We start from the raw sequence: 17,506 nt of genomic DNA, 5'->3' as shown, positions 1-17,506 counted from the left end.
TATTTCGGATCACTATGGATGTTATTGGGTCCAAGGGATGGCCAGTGTTACATCTACCAATTCGTCATTTCTCCCCACCATGCTGTGCTGCCGCAGACCACTCTCCTTCGAGTATTTCTTTTGTTTTAACTGGAAAGGGGAACAAGTTTAAAGCTCAAGAGATTTTCATCCAAGGGTAGCGATCACGCGATCAACGCAGAAAATTTGCCCTTGGCCAAATTTTTTAAGGTGTTCTGTACTTATAGTTGGTCTTCGGCAACCAAGGCAACTAACCATCGGTCCACCAGCTGTTGTTTTCCAATGAGTATGTATACCATACTGATTTCCTGAATATCATTCAAAGCTGACCAGATGGAAATTATCAGGCAATCCAGAGCCCGTCATTACGAACACTTCGGTGGTCGCACCCCGCGAGGTGAGCGAGGTGAAGTCCCTCCATTTGGGCGAAGGGATAGGAACGGAGGTCTCTCAGACGTCGCAGGAATCTCAGGAAACCTACAACGATGAGTTGACCCCTCCAACCGAAGAAGAAAATCAAACACTTCGCAAAGTACCCGACAATCTACCGTTGGTTGGTTTTGCCCTCTGTCTCGTCGAATTTGCTGAGCGCGCGTCCTACTATGGGGCGCAGACGCTCTTCTCCAACTTTGTCCAATTCCCATTACCCGAAGGTGAGCAGGATTTTCCATGATCGAATTTCGGATGATATCTAAAGAAGTATAATACGAACAGGTGGTAATGGCGCCGGTGCTCCCCACGCGGAACCCAAAAGACCGCCGGAGCGCTGGGATGGGGATTGCAGGCCAGTACCGGGTTGGCGCTACTATTCAAGTTTCTGGCCTACATCGTCCCTATCTTCGGTGGCTACTGGGCAGATACTCATGTCGGGCGGTATAAGGCCATTGTGATTGGTGTTGCTATTTGCGGTGTTGCCCACATTATCCAGATCGTCGGCGCGATCCCCTCTGTTCTCCAAAAAGGCAAAGATCACGCGGCGCCGCCATTTGTGATTGGTCTCTTACTTCTTGCTTTCGGTGCCGGCCTCTTCAAGCCCAACATCTCTCCAACTGTTCTGGATCAGCATAAATCCCAAACGCCATATGTCAAGACTCTTAAGTCCGGGGAGGCCGTTATCGTCGACCCTGAGACCACACATACTCGGACTATGCTTCTGTTCTACATGTTTGTGAACATTGGTGCTTTCTTCATGTTAGCGACAACCTACGCTGAAAAGTATGTTGGGTTTTGGCTTGCCTATCTGCTACCGGGTATCATTTACTTCTTGCTCCCGCTCCTCCTCCTTGCTGTCTATAAAAGAACCAAGAGGCAACCCCCCAGTGGAAATAGGGAGCTTGCCGAAGCTTTCAACATTGGATGGACCGCCCTTGTGCAGAACAAGTTCCAATTCTGGCGGAAGGACTTCTGGGAAGCGGCAAAACCCGCAAACCTTCGCAGCAAGGGGATCGAAGTTCCCTGGACGGAAATCTCAGTGTTGAAAGTTGCGAAAACAATTGGTATTATCCCCCCAACTACCCAAAATCCTTCTATTTGACTTTAAGGCACATGAATCAGTGTATCAATTAACACATCTAACGGTCTTGTTCATCAACAGAGGCGTGCGACATCTTCTGGTTTTTCCCAATCTACAATCTAAATGACGGTGGCATCGGCGCAGTCTCCACGAACCAAGGTGCATCAATGATCACAAACGGAGCACCCAACGATGTACTCAACAATTTCAACCCGTTAACACTCATTGTCGCCATCCCAATCCTCACTTACGTGATCTACCCGTTCCTAGACCGGCGCAAGTTGAAACCCGGTCCCATCACCCGAATGACAATTGGCTTCGCTATTGCCACTCTAGCCGGTGTAGTTGGCGCACTCGTTCAGTGGAAAGTGTACCAGCTGTCACCATGTGGAAGTCACGCGTCGACTTGTGACGAGGTCGCTGATATTAGTATCTGGTGGCAGATTCCCAACACATCTCTCAGCGCTATCAGTGAGTGTTTCGCCAACGTCACGGCGTACGAAGTGGCATATGCTCGTGCCCCAAAGAGTATGAAGGGCATAGTCATTGCTATTTTCCTTTTCATGACTGCTCTGTCTAGCGCTCTTGGTGAAATTCTCATCCCGGCGATTAAAGATCCATGGTTGATCTACATTTGGGGTGGTCCTGCCGTCGCCCTGGCGATTCAGACTGTCATCTTCTGGTTCAGATTCAAGCACATGAACTCTGAGAACTACTTCGCCGATACCGTTGACCCTTCTCGGGTTGAAGAGGAAGAAGTTTTACCCAAGAGAGAAGTTTAAGTCTTATGGTCTGACATAGGGAAAATTGAAGCGCGGTACCACTTGTTTTGTTTCATTAATAACGGATGCTGATCAATCCCCGGAAGAATGCTTGGCTTGAGATAGACCTTCTCTGTAATCATCCAAGGGAAAAGGGATACTGACGCTGTCTAGGACAGTGAAGTTGTGGCTGCCATTTTATTACTCTATTATTAATTACTTTGATATCTCTCATTCCACCAAATGCATCTACCGAAGAAGAACATCCAATCAACTCGAGCAGACGCTGCTAAAACGGGAGAAGCTGACGTCCAGCAGTCAACTGCAGAGTCACCGGCTCATCCATTAACTAGGAATTTCCCGACATGAATGACATAAAATTTCATTTGACGAATGATCGCGAGGAGCGAGGGATACCAGAAAGGACAATGGTAGACCTCCAATTTGTCGGAAAGATGACATAAGATGAAATAATACGGGGTATGACAGATCTGATAGGAAAAACAGGTAATTTCAAGGTGTAATGCCTGATACAGGCGACAGACGCCATGAGGTCTGAGCGGCATGGCGTTCGACCTGTAACCTGCATGTGCCGGTCAACGTGCAGAGAACAGATAAGCTGTACAACATACCTACGTAGGTATTGCAGTGAGGCATTTATCATGATATAGTGTACGGAGTATAATATGGTACGATGAACCTCAAAATCACCATGGACCCGTAATTGGAAGCTTTCCCGCAAATCAACAAGCAATTGTAACAACTCTGCATGCATGGAAGTTCGAGGCAGAGTATTGCTTATGTGGTGTCAGATTGAGGAGAATTACCCCATGTGGACAGATGCATTATCTCGTCTCGATCCATGTGCTCAGACCCATTGTCTCTTGCCGATTACTCTGTACCTATTTTTCAAGCAGACCATCCATCTCATGTCTTGTTTGCCACTGCAGATCCTTTACCAAGTACCAGATCGAGGGGTTTTGGTGTTTGGATTCTGACCCAATTGTTCGGGACCAATCTAGGGTCTAGACTCATTTTTGAGAACGCAATATCACTCTCGTAAGCTTGACCTGGCGAAGCCACTCGGGTAAGAGATGCAGGATCGAGCCGGGGTATTGAGGCGTTTTAGCACGGGACTGCCATATTGAGTGGGCAAAATATTTCTAAACTCCAAAGATGGATAGCAGTTGAGCTTTATAATATAGGTGTGTTGATCTCAATTGATAAGCAGCTCATCGTGAAAATGTTCTACTTAATAGAAATAGACATGATAATCAAGAAGGCTAGTACCTCTGTATTCCTTGAAAACCTTGAGTGCATGATTTTCCAAGCTTTGCATATATATAATACTCATGTCCTTTTGGTCAGGGCCCCGGGGAATTCTGCCAAGATCACCTTCCTGAGTTGGGTTGACAAACACAGTCATACTGGGCAGGGCACATCGGGTTTTGCCGCATAAAACGAGCGTGGTGAAATCCCCATTCGCACTTCTAAGAGTTCACCTTCTCATCCTCAAAGATCTACATTTTCCATCCCGAGGCCTGATCCAATATATCTGATGACACTAGCCCAATTAGGAAAGAATCTCGTGGCACAGATGGCGCACGCTGGCCGAATTGAGAGCCGGTATCTTGAGATAAGGATCGACACTGGTTGAACACAACTCTTTCATTCTCTGATGAATGCTGCCATAGAAATAGATATATTCAAGCTAGACCTGGCCCGGGGGCTGGCTGCGACGTAGGAGATGCTGATTGCCTCGATTGAAAAGTAATGCCATGGCGCGTGTATTTGCATTACATCAACAATTACCGATAGTCCTTGGTGACAGACTTGAATACGATCATCCAACGCTCCACCACTTGCATATTGGGAACCTCAGCTGTGCTGACAAGGGAAAGTTCGTATGGGTCGATCCTTCGTATTCAGACGTGTGAATAACGACGACAGACCCAAAGTGGAAAGAGTGTCGGTCCAATATGCGGGGAATGCATTAGTGGCTCCTGTGTCTGCCTGTTGAGTAGTTACCGGCTATCCAAATGATGGGTGGTAATTTTGGACCGTCGCTGGTTAGAGTTTTGAGCTCGGTCAAACATCGCAGTGTCCGCTTCGGGAAATCATTTCGGAGTATTGAAAAGTATCGCTCTTTGCGCGCGGTAAATGACGCAATGCTTACGGGAACGGATTGGATATGTCACAAATCCGTATTGATCTGAACACTGTTACTGATGGGAGAGGGAGGACACCGGGAAGGACTACGTGTAGAGTACTTGATCGAGGTTGAAGTCACAAAATAATAACACAATTGCAATGAAATAAACAATCTCACATAACTTCGCTTTCCAAGCTCTTGATAGCGTTTCTTATCATAAAAAACAAACATAAACGTTCATAATCAAATACAAGCCAGAGTAATACTCAATAAAGCCGAGGGCTTGAGGATCTGAGAGGAGAATCCACTCACAGTACCCACCCAACAGAAATGTTGAAGGGCTCAACACGGGCCAAGTCAATACTGACTTAATCCATGAGCTTCATACCACTAGCCCAGTATCGACAGATACAAAATGGCCCGCATGATGTTACTGTCTGGCGCACACACAAGCCAGTCTCATTGGCTCAACAAACATAACCACACCTGAATCTGACCACCACTATCTCATGAATGTAGAGAATGTGGGAAGCAGAGCATTCTTGCTACTCATGTGCCATAGGATAGCCGCAGTCCCACTCATTCCCACGAAAGTGAGCAGCTTTGGGGATATGGAACTGCTGGGCGCCTTCGCAGGCTTTTTGGGACGCACATCCATCGCAGGTAGTGGTAGATATTCCAAACAAGGACCACCTCTCGAGAAACTGGCGTAAAGCTTGGCTTTGAGTCCGTCGCTAACCCATGGAACAATGTGACGGGCTGCGAATTTGAGAAGCCAGCTATCTTGGGCTTCGTAGCGTGTAATTTGACCGGAAACGCCAACGACCGTTTCTGCTCGAGGCTTCTGACCAGCAACATACTGGTCAAAAACCTCGGTCAACTGCTCAACGGATGGCATAGGGTTCTTTTTCAATAATGGAATGAGACCGTTGGTCAGACGGGCGACACCTTCATAGGCTAGGTTGCCACCTAATCCGGGATTGACTGTAGACTGCCAGAGTAAAAAAGTTAGTTAAATTGTCTTGTTTGAATGATTTTTGGGGGTTCAGCAGGACATCCGAACCTTATGAACTGAATCACCCATCAAAACCACCCGGTTGTGACTCCACTTTTTGACAACACCTTCTTCTAAGGGCACCATTGTGCCTTTGACACGAGAATCCCAGAGATCCCTCACGGTATACCCAGGGCCGACTTGAGAGCTGCCATATTTCTGGATAGTATCCTCTGCGTCTTGATCGTTGAACCGTGGGCAGTTGGGGGTTCTCGTGAGTTTGGAAGCCTTGACGAAAAGAAACCAGAAAACAAGGCCATGCACACCACTAGCTGCAACTGATGAGTAGTCATCGTAGTATACGTTATGAACTGTCGCATCAGGGAGAAAATGCTTGTTCCTAGAAACAGCAAAGATGCAGTTGTACTCGCTTGTGAATGCTGTGCCCCGCAGGATATCAGTTAGTTGGGCTGTGCGGCTATCACGACAGGAATATTAGACGAACCCTCATTGATTTCTTTAGCAAGAGGCTGATCGGTCAGGCTGATCTTATCAGCCATCAGCTTCCTCACATTGCTGTGGATTCCGTCCGCTCCGATAAGCATATGGCCGTGGTACTGCTCGCCGTTTTCGGCAGTGACGGTGACACCATGTGCGGTCTCTTCGTATCCGACGACGGCTGTTCGAGCATGCAGCTTCGATTTGTCCTTTACATGGCTATGTAACACTTCTAAAGCTTTGCATCGCTCTATGAAGACAATAGGGCGTTGGAGTCTGTAATATCCCAAAAATGTTATGATTAGCATATCCCTTCGATTGCCAGGTTTTGAAAACTCACATTTCACTGATGTCGCCCAGGACATGTGACGCTTCAAAGCAATGACCCTCCCCGTCGTAGTGGTTTCGAACCTTCAGAGGTACAACCTGTTTCTCAATATCTTTCCATACTCCAAGCTGCTCTAGAATCCGTATAGTGTGAGGGTGGATTCCGATTGAGGCCCCTAGTTGTGTTGCAAAATCTCCCTTCTCGAAAAGCTCGTAATCAATCCCTGCACGTTCAAAGGCTAGCGCTAGACCAAGACCGACAAGACTGCCACCAGCTATGAGAACCTTGAACTGCTTTGTATCTTGATTGGGTGACATTTGTGGAATAGTCGGAGGGAGTTGACCCGAAGAAGTCTCTTGCTTGGAGTCGGAGAAGTAGTAAACAATCCTGCTTATGTTACGCATTCCAGAGACCGTTGAAAGCGGGGAAGACACAACGGTCTTCCTCACCTTCAAAGTGGGCCCTGCGTCCTGTCGGCGCACCAATGGTCTGCGGCTTTGATTGCAATGCATCTTTTCTATTTCTCCGAGATGACTTTTGAGGGTGAAGAGAAACGAGTTTCATCCGCGGAGTGCAGTTTATATATGCTTTCATTTTTCCCCGTGTTTAGAATGAAAAATAAAAAAAAGCAAAACTGACAATGCAATGTTGAGCATTTGTGCATAATTGTATCGAAAGTGTACCCTTTGTATGATCATGCCATACAAAGTATACTTCAATGTATGTTTTGTAAGGTGGAAATTGCAGTACAAATCCTGAAACAAACGCCGGGGCCGGGACGGGAACGCGAGGGGGGCTGAGAAACAAGATTACCACGTTACACGAGCCCTTGTCAAGGATCCATGGACAGCCCGGTCAATCTCCATCCCTAATCAGATCTTGATATTAACATCCAGTCTACTATCTTATTAGATCGTAACTCTTCCAATCTATCACCCGGTGCAATTCCAGCTGAATGCCAAAAATTCGAGGTCAGGATCTGACATGCAAAGGCTGGCTGCGATCACTTGCGTACGATGCAGTACTGTATGTACGTACTCCGTAATCTGCCGCATGCACGCGGCCCCTTACATCTGACTGAAAAACGGGATCGAGCGTTGCATGGTGGGGATTAGATCGATGCAAAGGGTCTTGATACTTGCATATGCTCTGCTTCCTCGTACCTATCTGAGGATATATCATCTGCCAGGAATCGGGGGCGGGTAGACCCCATGTGAATTTTTCACGTGGTCTTTGTTTTGACCAATGTTGAGTTCAAGGGCATGGTGCCTATTCCAAATGTACTGTTACTTTTTTAAAGATGATCCAATAACAGTAATAGATATCAGCAATTCCGATTGATAATATATAAACCCGTTTATGTTCTGTTTTAGCTGTGGGACAGCCGTTTTTTCAGATTCGCACTCAAAATATATATCTACAGCCCGTGCATCGAATCCAATCAATCCACGATAATAATCTCCTACATTGTAAAACTATATCGAGGGGGCAATCAAGGAGAGTCCTATTCAATAATCTCCCATCCTCGTTAGCAAGGAAGATCCCTGATTATCGTGTCCTTGTGTGCTGCTTTATCTGAGACAACAATTCCAATACAGAGAGGCAGGGATGGAAAGTCTCACCCCGGAAAATCCCTTAGCATTTTTGACCGAGATGGAATGTTCCAGAACAATGCAACGGCAGGAAATTAACGGTTGCTCATGACCACTACCCTAAATTGAATGGCGTTGAGTAAACATGAAACATAGTATACCCCTGGAGTAATGGATTTTACAAATTATGGATATCTCCGATCAACACAGCTCAGAGCTAGAGTTACGAAATTCAATGTCGTTGGAGTTTCTGGAGAGTGGGAAGCCGGCTGATATATAGAGGTTTCTAAATAACTGGTTGCATTAGTTATCAATTTCGAGCTGGCTAAGATCCATGTCGAATATAGTAGCTTGTTGATCAGATGGAACATAAGCTGCATGACTCAGATGTATACTTGGATTCTCAAGCATGGGAGCTCTTATTTCACTACGAAGCTACAATTAGTCCGGGAGTCTTGTTGGGGGCATAGTCAATTCTGACGACACTATTCTGCCCCAGTTCGATGCAATGGAACAATGGCACGATGAATTTAGAGCGTTAAGCCGCAAGTTATCTGAAACTGACCTACCGAGTAGATCAATCAATTTTGACCGCAACATAGCCGCCTCAATTCAGCTTGTACTCTTGACCTTTGCTGCTGCTGGGCATTAAGCTGGTTGTAGAAGAAAGCTTATTGAGAACAATTCTGCCCCCAATGCTGAGCGAAGAATTTTGCATTGCATGTCTCTGTATGATGGATGCCTCCTGTATAACCCTCAGATTTGGTGTGGTATCGAGACTATCACAATTTCTGATCCCTTGATTTGTTGGTCCCATCACAGATAACAAACATCCGACATGGTATTCAAGTATTATGTCTCAGATTCCACGTGCTCTTTCGTCGAATATTTTGTTAAAACTGCAGGGGGTTAGAGGTAGAGGTGTGGGACAAAATCGTCATGCTTCCCCTCTGGAAGGGATGTTAGGTTGAGAATGAATGGCCCAACAACGTCACAAGGGAGATGGAGCTGTGCGTATCACGGTCCTTGGCAAATTCAAAGCATCACTGATCATAATTTGCCCGTCCTTTGTCATCGTATAATGAGGGTAATGAAGTCGGCACTAGAAATGCGCTCTGATTTGAAATTGTCGAGTCAGATACATTAAGTTTTAGATTCCCAAGCAAAGGTTGAGATGAGAAGTGTCTTGCATGAACAGGGCTCAAGCGTAAGATGTGTGGGTGTGACTCACCGAAATTGAGGTGACAAAGTAAAAGTGCAAGCTGATGAAAGGTTATGATTCCAAGGACTGAGTGGCTAGGAACGTTGCAGAGGAAGGGGAAAGCCACACACTTAAATACTATTTCATTTCTAAGTCCAGAGAAAGGCAACAACTCTAAGCGGGGGCCGAACTAATACCCCAAGCTTAGTTGCAGGCAAGGAGTACTTGTTTTGCAAAGCCACAAGGCATCATGACTTCCTCCTTTCTCCTAATCTATCAGTGAGCCCTGTGCTCAAAGACATACAGGAGACGTGCACAGCGCCACATCTAATGTGGCGCGATGGATGGATCGAATTGTCAAAGCGGTTGCGTCAAAAACCCGAGCTCAATGTAGTATAGTATGTTGTGTGTGCTCGGTTGTGTCTACCTTTCTTCTCAAAGTCCAATTAAAATCGAACATGCGATATGCATTGGACTCTCGCTTCTGTGAGTGAGAAAAGGGGCATTGGTTGGTTGTCACTAGATGAGTCGATATGTACTCCGCCAATTTGTCACTCGTGGCTTTTTGGTACCGTCGCCCGACTCATCATTCCATACCTCACATTGGAACCAGTATAGTATGCAACCCCTGAGCTAGTTTATTCCTCCTTTTCAGACCCATCCAGTACTCCGTACACACGAGCCAGTTTGGACGAAAACCTTTTTGTTGATTGGACGCGTCCCCCACTTCTCGCCCCGCGAGCCTAACGGCTGTACCCATCTTAGGGTGTGAGGCTCGCCTCGTAGTCGGATATTATTCGAAATAAAAAGAAAATAACGGTCGGGTCTTGTCGATTGTCTTAAGCAAATTAACAATAGAACGAGTCGACAATGGAATTCATGGATCTACATATGCGGTCTGAGAGGTAATAAACAAAAGTACCAATGATTTTGCAGGATAGTACGAGTCACAATATGTGTTTTCCTTTTTTGTTCCAGGTCATAAAGTCATAAAGCGCACATCGCCCAGGTCCCGACCTCAAATTTTATATTTCCTTTTAACTTGGAATGTTCGTTGCAGCCACTGGATAAGAGACCTTCGAGTTTCCCCATGCCTACAATGCCTACTGTAAACACACAGCTGTCCGTGACAGCAGATGAGCGGTATCAACAATCACTCATCTATGGCTTGATTATAAGCACAGGTATTCTGTCCATGATAATCTGCAGTTTGAGAGTAAGGCCCCCAAGCAGGACTCTTTCAGTATGAGAAACTTGGTGTAGCACGACAGCTAACTTATTCTGCCTACAGCTTTACACAAGAGCATTCATTATCAATGTGTTCGGGGTGGATGACATCGCTGTATGCATCGCATTGGTAAGCCCGGGTTCCACCTCGTATCCAATTTATGGGGACTATTGAATATTCACAAAGATCATTGATAGGTTTTCACGCAGACCTTCAACGGTTTGGGAGTTGCAATCGTCTATTACGGAGAGGGGAAACATTTTACCAGTTTATCTCATGAAGATCAAGCAATGTGGCTAAAGGTATGATCTGACATTTCCCCTATTGACGACCAAATTGCTTATTCAACCTAGCTGTATTACGTCGCAATGTGTCTATACCTCTACGCATCGTTATCGGTGAAGATCAGCTTGCTAGTATTCATACGACGAATCTTCATCAAACGTAAGTACTCCGCCAACTTCACAGACCCTCAACATCTCGAGTGACCCGGCGCTGACTACGATTTGCCCCAAATATAGCTTGGATGAACCGTCTCACTATGTGCATGATCGTCTTTCAAGTCTTATTCTCGGTCTCCGGCTCTTTTGTCCTAGCCCTCCAATGCGACCCCCCAAGGTACACATACAACCCATGGCTACAGCAGTGTTTACTGTGATATACTGACTGCAACATGACAGAGCTGTATTCGACTTGACTGTCAAAAACCCGACATGTTACTCGCAGTATAAGCTGTTCCAGATCACACTATATCAGGCGGTTTTCATCTTCGTCTGTGATGTCATAATCCTGCTTGCACCAATGTTTATCCTTTGTAAACTCCAGATGCCCACTAGAAAGGTCATTGCATTGGTTGCAATCTTTGGATCTGGTATGTGCACACCACCGTTTCGCGGCAAATTTTCAGAAAAACTCATAACAACCACAGGTGTAATCGCTTGCATTTCGCCGGTTGTCCGCTTTAGCACGTTGGACTATCTGCGCAATGGAACCACAGACCTTACCTGTGAGTGTACACCACCTCACCCTTTTATTTGGCACCTGGACTATACTGATTTTCAACCACAGACGACTCGTCATCATCTCTGTACTGGATGGCTATTGAGTTTAACCTAGGTCTTGTGGCGGGCTCTCTTTCCTCGCTACGACCCTTGCCCCTTTTCCGAAGATTCGGTTCGAGCACACACTCCCAAGACAAAGGATCAAGGAGCGCTGAATCACATGAACTTGGGCATGTGCATGCAAGTGAGCCCAGGAGTCCTTGGAAAAAAAACAGGATGAGTATTGGTATGGGAGGTTCGATCTTGCAGGATAGTGTAAATGATAGCCAAGAACGCATCATCCATGCGAAGGCAGACTACGTGAAACCAGAAGCGAGCGATTGATTATTACTTTGTCATTCTTTTCTTCTTTTTTCCCCCCTCTGACTGCGGTTTTTATCCTTTTATTAAGTTGCTCTATAATTTGACCAAAAGTTTATTGGAGTTCCATTCTTCTTCCCACCCCGGGTCTCACAGTTCGCCTTCACCTACCCAAATCCTACTTGGGCTCTTCACACTACGGTAGCGGAACTGAGCTTTGTAGATCAGCGCAGAGTGATACTTCCAATTAGTGATGTCAGTGTCTCATGAGAAAGATCTGCCCCGGAGACCTGGGCCTCAAAATAGGATTCATAGACGTTTGCTACCCGGGCAAGAAGATCAATGAACGTTACATGATGATATCAAACCACAATCAAGATGGCTGTCTGGGGTGGAGGTTCAAGCTGTGGCGGATTGCCTTCCCTCAGGATGGCCATTACGTATCTAGGTATCAGGAAGGTCTGAGGTAGGTTCGGCCCAGGCCGAGGAACCCACGAACCTTGGAACGGAAAGCGGCTCGGGACGAACCCAACCTTAATCATGAAGGTTGCAACAGTCGAAACACACGTGGACGACCAACAAAGTTTCTTATGATGTGATCAGCAAATCTCCAAATGCAGGATGATCCATAGGAGGTTTTGGGTGCAACAGAAGAGGATGCGACCGTGAAATCGTGTCGGTGATGACAATCTCCGCCTTAGACCCAACGGCAAAGTTATCCGACCGCGCAATGTTGGAGCATATCGTCTTATACATGGTAGAAGATCATTTTTCAGTGGTCCGACCCGATTTGAGTTATATCGATAAGAATTGCGACCGGGGAGTTACTCGATCGGCGAACATGTGGGAACCACCCTTTCATCGGCGGCGGACAGGCTGGATCATGTGTTTCGGTGACCAGTGCTTGCCTCGTAAGCTGGGTTTGTACTCGACATGACCACAGAGAAGAGATCAGTGGTGTCGCGAATACGAATCAAGTTCTCGATGGTGAGTGCAGTCGCATACGGAGTTCCATTCTGAAGTCTGCTGTGGATGGTGCGGTTAGAATTCGTACTAGCTGTGAGGGTGTGGAGGAGTATGAGCGAAGAAGTTGACCAAACTGACAATAATCAATCGGAAATTGAATCTGTCAGAAAGACTGCTAGACGAGAAGATAGGACCAGCTGCCGGGTGAGAGAATCAAATGGCCAGAGGCCGCCAAACAAGATCCTGTGTTTGCATCGAGGACACATCAAAAACTTCCCCTAGACAAAACTCCTTCACAAGCACAAGTTGTTCCATTCCAATAAGATTGTCCTTCCGCCTTCCGGCTTTTTTTTGAGTACTGCCGGCTTCCAAGTCTCTAATACTCTGGTCAAGTCCCGCCCTCGGCTATTTTGGCGTGAGAATGTGTTTGTCACTACTTTCCGGTGAATGTGACCGAGCAGTATGTCAACCTTATTGTTGGGGAATAAAAAAGTCAGAAACCATTATTGCCCCGGTCGGCACGTTAATTTTCCGTCGAGGAAACCAAGGAGACCGAAAACCTCCAATCACGTTCTTTGGCCAAACAATAATGCAGGGCCAATTTATTTACACAGTAGCATTGGCTTAATTAACGTGGTTGTGTCACATCCTATATTTGCCAAGGTCACGCTGTATCATATGCACTCGGATCCCCTCATATGAAGAGAGGGGCCAAGGGACGGGATACACCGTAATATAAATAATATCAAAACACATATCTTATAAAAACTCCGAGCTGCGAGTGACGCGGGGTCTCCAGGAATGATCTCTGGACTTCGAGATCGATAAGGCGTTGAAGAACCAGCCGCAGGGTCCACATTGTTCATGTAACCTTCTCCGCCATAAGGGTAGTTGGGTGTTACATTATCGATATTGCGATCGGCTATCACTGATGCCAATCCAACACCAACGTAGCTACCGTCTGGCATTGAACGAGGCCAAATTCATGAGCGTCTTTTATAAACTGATTAGCACCACAATGATACCAAAGCTATAAATGAGTTCATAGTTTGAATTGAACTCAGATTTATTCCATTGACTAATTCAATGTTGCCTCTCCTTCATTGCCTCGTTCCTACTGTCGACAATAGTAATCCACGAGCGATCGAGCACCTGATTCTCATTACATCATGTTAATCAACATCATCGCGCTCCTTTGTACGAGTGCAACTAGCACTGCGGCAAAGCAGCTATGGTCAACCGAGCCTGCCGACTCGGCACACGTTGAGATGACAGCATATCCCTTGGGCAACGGGAAACAAGGAGGTGGGCTTTTCTGTTGTTCCCATTCTTTTGCACCGATGCTATACTGATTCCCATAGCCATGCCATTGGGCGTTGCAGGAAATGATATCGTATACCTCAATCATGACAGTCTATGGTCAGGTGGCCCATTTGCAAACAAGGTTGGTGCCGCATGTACTATTCTCGCAGCGGCGCAAGTTCTGATTGTGAATCGGGTAGAACTATGTCGGGGGAAATCCCAAGTCTTCGCTTGCTGAGCATCTCCAAGGGATTCGAGATTCCATCTTCAAGGATGGGACTGGAGGCAAGTAAATCAAATCTGTATAAACGTCACCTTTTACTTATTCCTCTACAGATGCATCTCCCTTGTATGGTAGTACCGATGGCTATGGATCATACCAGATCTTGGGAAACCTGACTGTCAATATTGCTGGCACAGAGAAGATCACGTCCTATAGGCGCTCCCTGGATCTTGATACCGCGATTCACGAGGTTCAGTACAAGTCGAACGGGGCTGATTTCACAACGTAATCCCTTATCACGAACTGTCCCAGACCTGGTGAATCAGGCATATCTAACAGGTGCGACAGGATCCAATTCTGCTCGTATCCGGCAAAGGCCTGCGTCTATTATATCGAATCTTCTAATGCATTGCCGGATGTGACGGTCGGGCTTCAAGATCTAGCTCGTACAACGCCGCGCTCCAAGGCTTCATGCTCCTCGGACGGTATCCGACTTCATGGCCAGACACAGGCTGATCCTAATGAGGGAGAAATTGGTATGTTATTTGATGCGCATGTTCAAGTTGTTACTTCCTCGTCAATGGACTGCAACCCATCAAATGATATTGTTGTCAGCGGAAACACTGCAAAGTCACTACTGCTTGTCGTCGGCACAGGCACCAACTATGACCAGACAAAGGGAAACAGCGACAACAAGTACTCGTTCAAAGGTCCGGATCCGTATCAAAACGTTCTTTCAACTGTACAGGCAGCGTCCGAAGAATCCTATGAGTCCCTTCGCAAAAGCCACATCACCGATCACCAGTCTTCCATGCATCAATTTACCTTGGATCTTCCAGATCCAAAGAAGTCTGCCGATGTCGATACAACTACGTTGATGAAGAATTATTCCACTGAGGATGGAGATCCATTTGTCGAATCTTTGATCATAGATTACGCCAAGTATCTATTTATCGCATCTTCTAGACCAGGTTCCCTTCCTCCTAATTTGCAAGGAAATTGGGCACCCAACATGGCTCCTCCATGGAGCGCCGATTACCACATAAATGTGAATCTACAAATGTATGAGACCAGCCCAGCGTCAGATGTTTTTCAAATTTAAGCATGGAGCACGATTTAGCTGACAGCTTTCCTAGGAACCATTGGCACACCGAAATGATGGGGTTAGGAGACCTAATGAGCCCCTTGTGGGATCACATGAAGAATACTTGGGTACCAAGAGGTACTGAGAGCGCAAAGCTCTTCTATGGCGCAGATGGCTGGGTTACACACACCAACTTGAACATATTTGGACATACAGCGTAAGTGAGAGCATGGGACCTCGCGGATTACTCTTCTAACACACACTCAGGCAGGAGAATGATGCTTCTTGGTCAAACTACCCTGTATCCACTGCTTGGATGAGTAAGTAACAACCCCTAACATTACCCACTGTGATCTATATCCCTATATTAACTCAATGGCCCAACATAGTGAAGCATGTGTGGGATCGATATGACTATTCCCAAGACCTTGAGTGGTATCGGTCTTCCGGGTACCCGATGATCAAGGGGGTGGCACAATACTGGCTCTCAATGCTGACCTCGGATGAATATTTCAAAGATGGATCTTTGGTCGCCGTTCCTTGCAACTCACCAGAGCATGGTCCCACAGTAAGAAAATTTCAAGGCCCGTACGATAACGGTCGCTAATTCATCTCAGACTTTTGGCTGTGCACATTGGCAACAGCTCATTTGGGAGCTCTTCGATCATATCATCAGGGACTGGGAGGCTTCTGGTGACAAGGATGACGGCTTCCTCCAGAACGTGAAGGAGGCATATCACAGTATCGACAGTGGTGTTCACGTTGGCTCATGGGGTCAGATTAAAGGTACACAAATCATGTTCAACGCTGGAGCTTTCGGTCGTATGTGCTAAAGATACATACTAATATGAGATATAGAGTGGAAACTGGAGAAAGATCAGAAAAACGACACTCACCGTCATCTCTCCGAGCTTTATGGGTGGTACCCAGGATATGCCATTTCCGGGGTGCACGCAAACAATCAAACCATCATAGATGCTGTCACTACTACCCTCTATTCCCGTGGCGATGGAACGGCAGATGCTAATACGGGATGGGAGAAAGTATGGCGCTCTGCCTGTTGGGCAGCGCTGAACAACACAGATCAGGCGTTAGTCCCACTGCTCGTATTCTGAGGGCGCTCCGCCCCTGCGCACACATGAGAACAAAGTTGACTGACACAATCAATGGAAAACAGATACAAGGAACTTAAGTACAGTATTGACATGAACTTCGCGCCGAACGGCCTCTCTGGCTCCACGTCAGCCGCACCGCCCTTCGATCTCTCCACGCCTTTCCAGATAGATGCCAACTTCGGCATTGCCGGCGCCGCACTCGCAATGCTGGTGACTGATTTACCGCAGGCATTTGGTGATACCAGCACCCACCAAATTATCTTAGGTCCCGCCATCCCGCGTGCGTGGGGACTGGGTTCGGTCAAGGGGCTGAAACTTCGTGGAGGTGGAAGTGTGGCTTTCAAGTGGGATAACGATGGTAAGGTGACAGAAGCGACTCTAGACGGACGCTCGCTGCCATTAGTAGTGTTTGATCGGAATGGCCATGTATTAGCGAAGCATTAGACGTGGCGTGCCGAGACGCATGTGGCTGTGGTGCGTCTAGAGCGGTATCTATGCGGAGAGTATAACGAGTCACCTTTGCTTGGGCCTAGCTATTTTTCAGTGTATGCCGAGCTAGGGAGAATTTCCCTACTGGAAGAACATCTGATGATAAATAGAATCTTGACAAAAAGGGACTGATTGGATTTTCCGTCGTCTGTTTCATCTTCCTACAGCTGGTATATACCTCGTCAATTCCATTTAGTCAAAGATCGAAGATTCGACAATGTTGAGAAGATAATATCTTGTAACAAGAATCTTTCGAGTACGGGCTTGAATTTCACACTGTCAGATTGGGATATCATTGAGCTGTAAAAGGATCTGCGACATGATCAGTTTGGCGCTTTAGTTACTTTCTCTGAATTATATCATACCTTCTCGATAATTATAACACAGATCAAATTTCAATGCTTCGCCTCGAAGTGGCTGGACCCCCCAACGTCTCCATTGGTATTGTCCATACAAGTCAAGCAGTTGATAAAACCACGAGCATATCTGTGACCAATCTTGGATGGCCAGGCATTCCTAGCCAGTTCTGTAAAGTGTTCCTTGAGAAATTCTTCGTTTGCTCTGGTTGGAATCTCAAGATCCGCGTAAACAGGCAAACATTCACGTGGCTTTCACATGCTATTAGCGATTTCCAGTCCGATCTTCAGTAGCCAGGCACCAGACTGTGCATATCCTACTCAT

At 46.5% G+C, this 17,506-nt stretch overlaps 4 protein-coding genes across 4 annotated transcripts; 3 read left to right on the top strand and 1 right to left on the bottom strand.

The window, feature by feature from the left end:
- Positions 1-300: 300 nt before the first annotated feature.
- On the top strand, positions 301-2,313 carry N7500_009318 (putative MFS peptide transporter; the record flags this gene model as incomplete). The annotated part of the gene is made up of 4 exons (XM_056680459.1): positions 301-304; positions 366-671; positions 783-1,514; positions 1,613-2,313. 4 exons carry the CDS (start codon positions 301-303, stop codon positions 2,311-2,313), a joined length of 1,743 nt encoding a protein of 580 aa, XP_056527841.1.
- Positions 2,314-4,946: 2,633 nt separating this feature from the next.
- N7500_009317 (FAD-dependent oxidoreductase) lies at positions 4,947-6,581 on the bottom strand (the record flags this gene model as incomplete). The annotated part of the gene is made up of 4 exons (XM_056680458.1): positions 4,947-5,435; positions 5,508-5,878; positions 5,944-6,212; positions 6,277-6,581. 4 exons carry the CDS (start codon positions 6,579-6,581, stop codon positions 4,947-4,949), a joined length of 1,434 nt encoding a protein of 477 aa, XP_056527840.1.
- Positions 6,582-10,653: 4,072 nt separating this feature from the next.
- On the top strand, positions 10,654-11,670 carry N7500_009316 (uncharacterized protein; the record flags this gene model as incomplete). The annotated part of the gene is made up of 5 exons (XM_056680457.1): positions 10,654-10,729; positions 10,807-10,903; positions 10,966-11,156; positions 11,214-11,291; positions 11,354-11,670. The coding sequence occupies 5 exons, from the start codon at positions 10,654-10,656 to the stop codon at positions 11,668-11,670; spliced, it is 759 nt and encodes a 252-aa protein (XP_056527839.1).
- Positions 11,671-13,781: 2,111 nt separating this feature from the next.
- N7500_009315 (glycoside hydrolase family 95 protein) lies at positions 13,782-16,780 on the top strand (the record flags this gene model as incomplete). The annotated part of the gene is made up of 12 exons (XM_056680456.1): positions 13,782-13,917; positions 13,974-14,056; positions 14,115-14,203; positions 14,273-14,422; positions 14,486-15,199; positions 15,274-15,438; positions 15,489-15,541; positions 15,611-15,789; positions 15,839-16,007; positions 16,080-16,311; positions 16,399-16,694; positions 16,743-16,780. The coding sequence occupies 12 exons, from the start codon at positions 13,782-13,784 to the stop codon at positions 16,778-16,780; spliced, it is 2,304 nt and encodes a 767-aa protein (XP_056527838.1).
- Between the last annotated feature and the right edge of the window lie 726 nt (positions 16,781-17,506).

Source organism: Penicillium coprophilum (assembly GCF_028826855.1).
Source record: "Penicillium coprophilum strain IBT 35676 chromosome Unknown utg000006l_segment0_segment0, whole genome shotgun sequence".
NCBI classification, from domain to species: Eukaryota; Fungi; Ascomycota; class Eurotiomycetes; order Eurotiales; family Aspergillaceae; genus Penicillium; species Penicillium coprophilum.
Note: the sequence above shows the minus strand (reverse complement) of the source record. Positions and strands in the feature narration are given on the sequence as shown.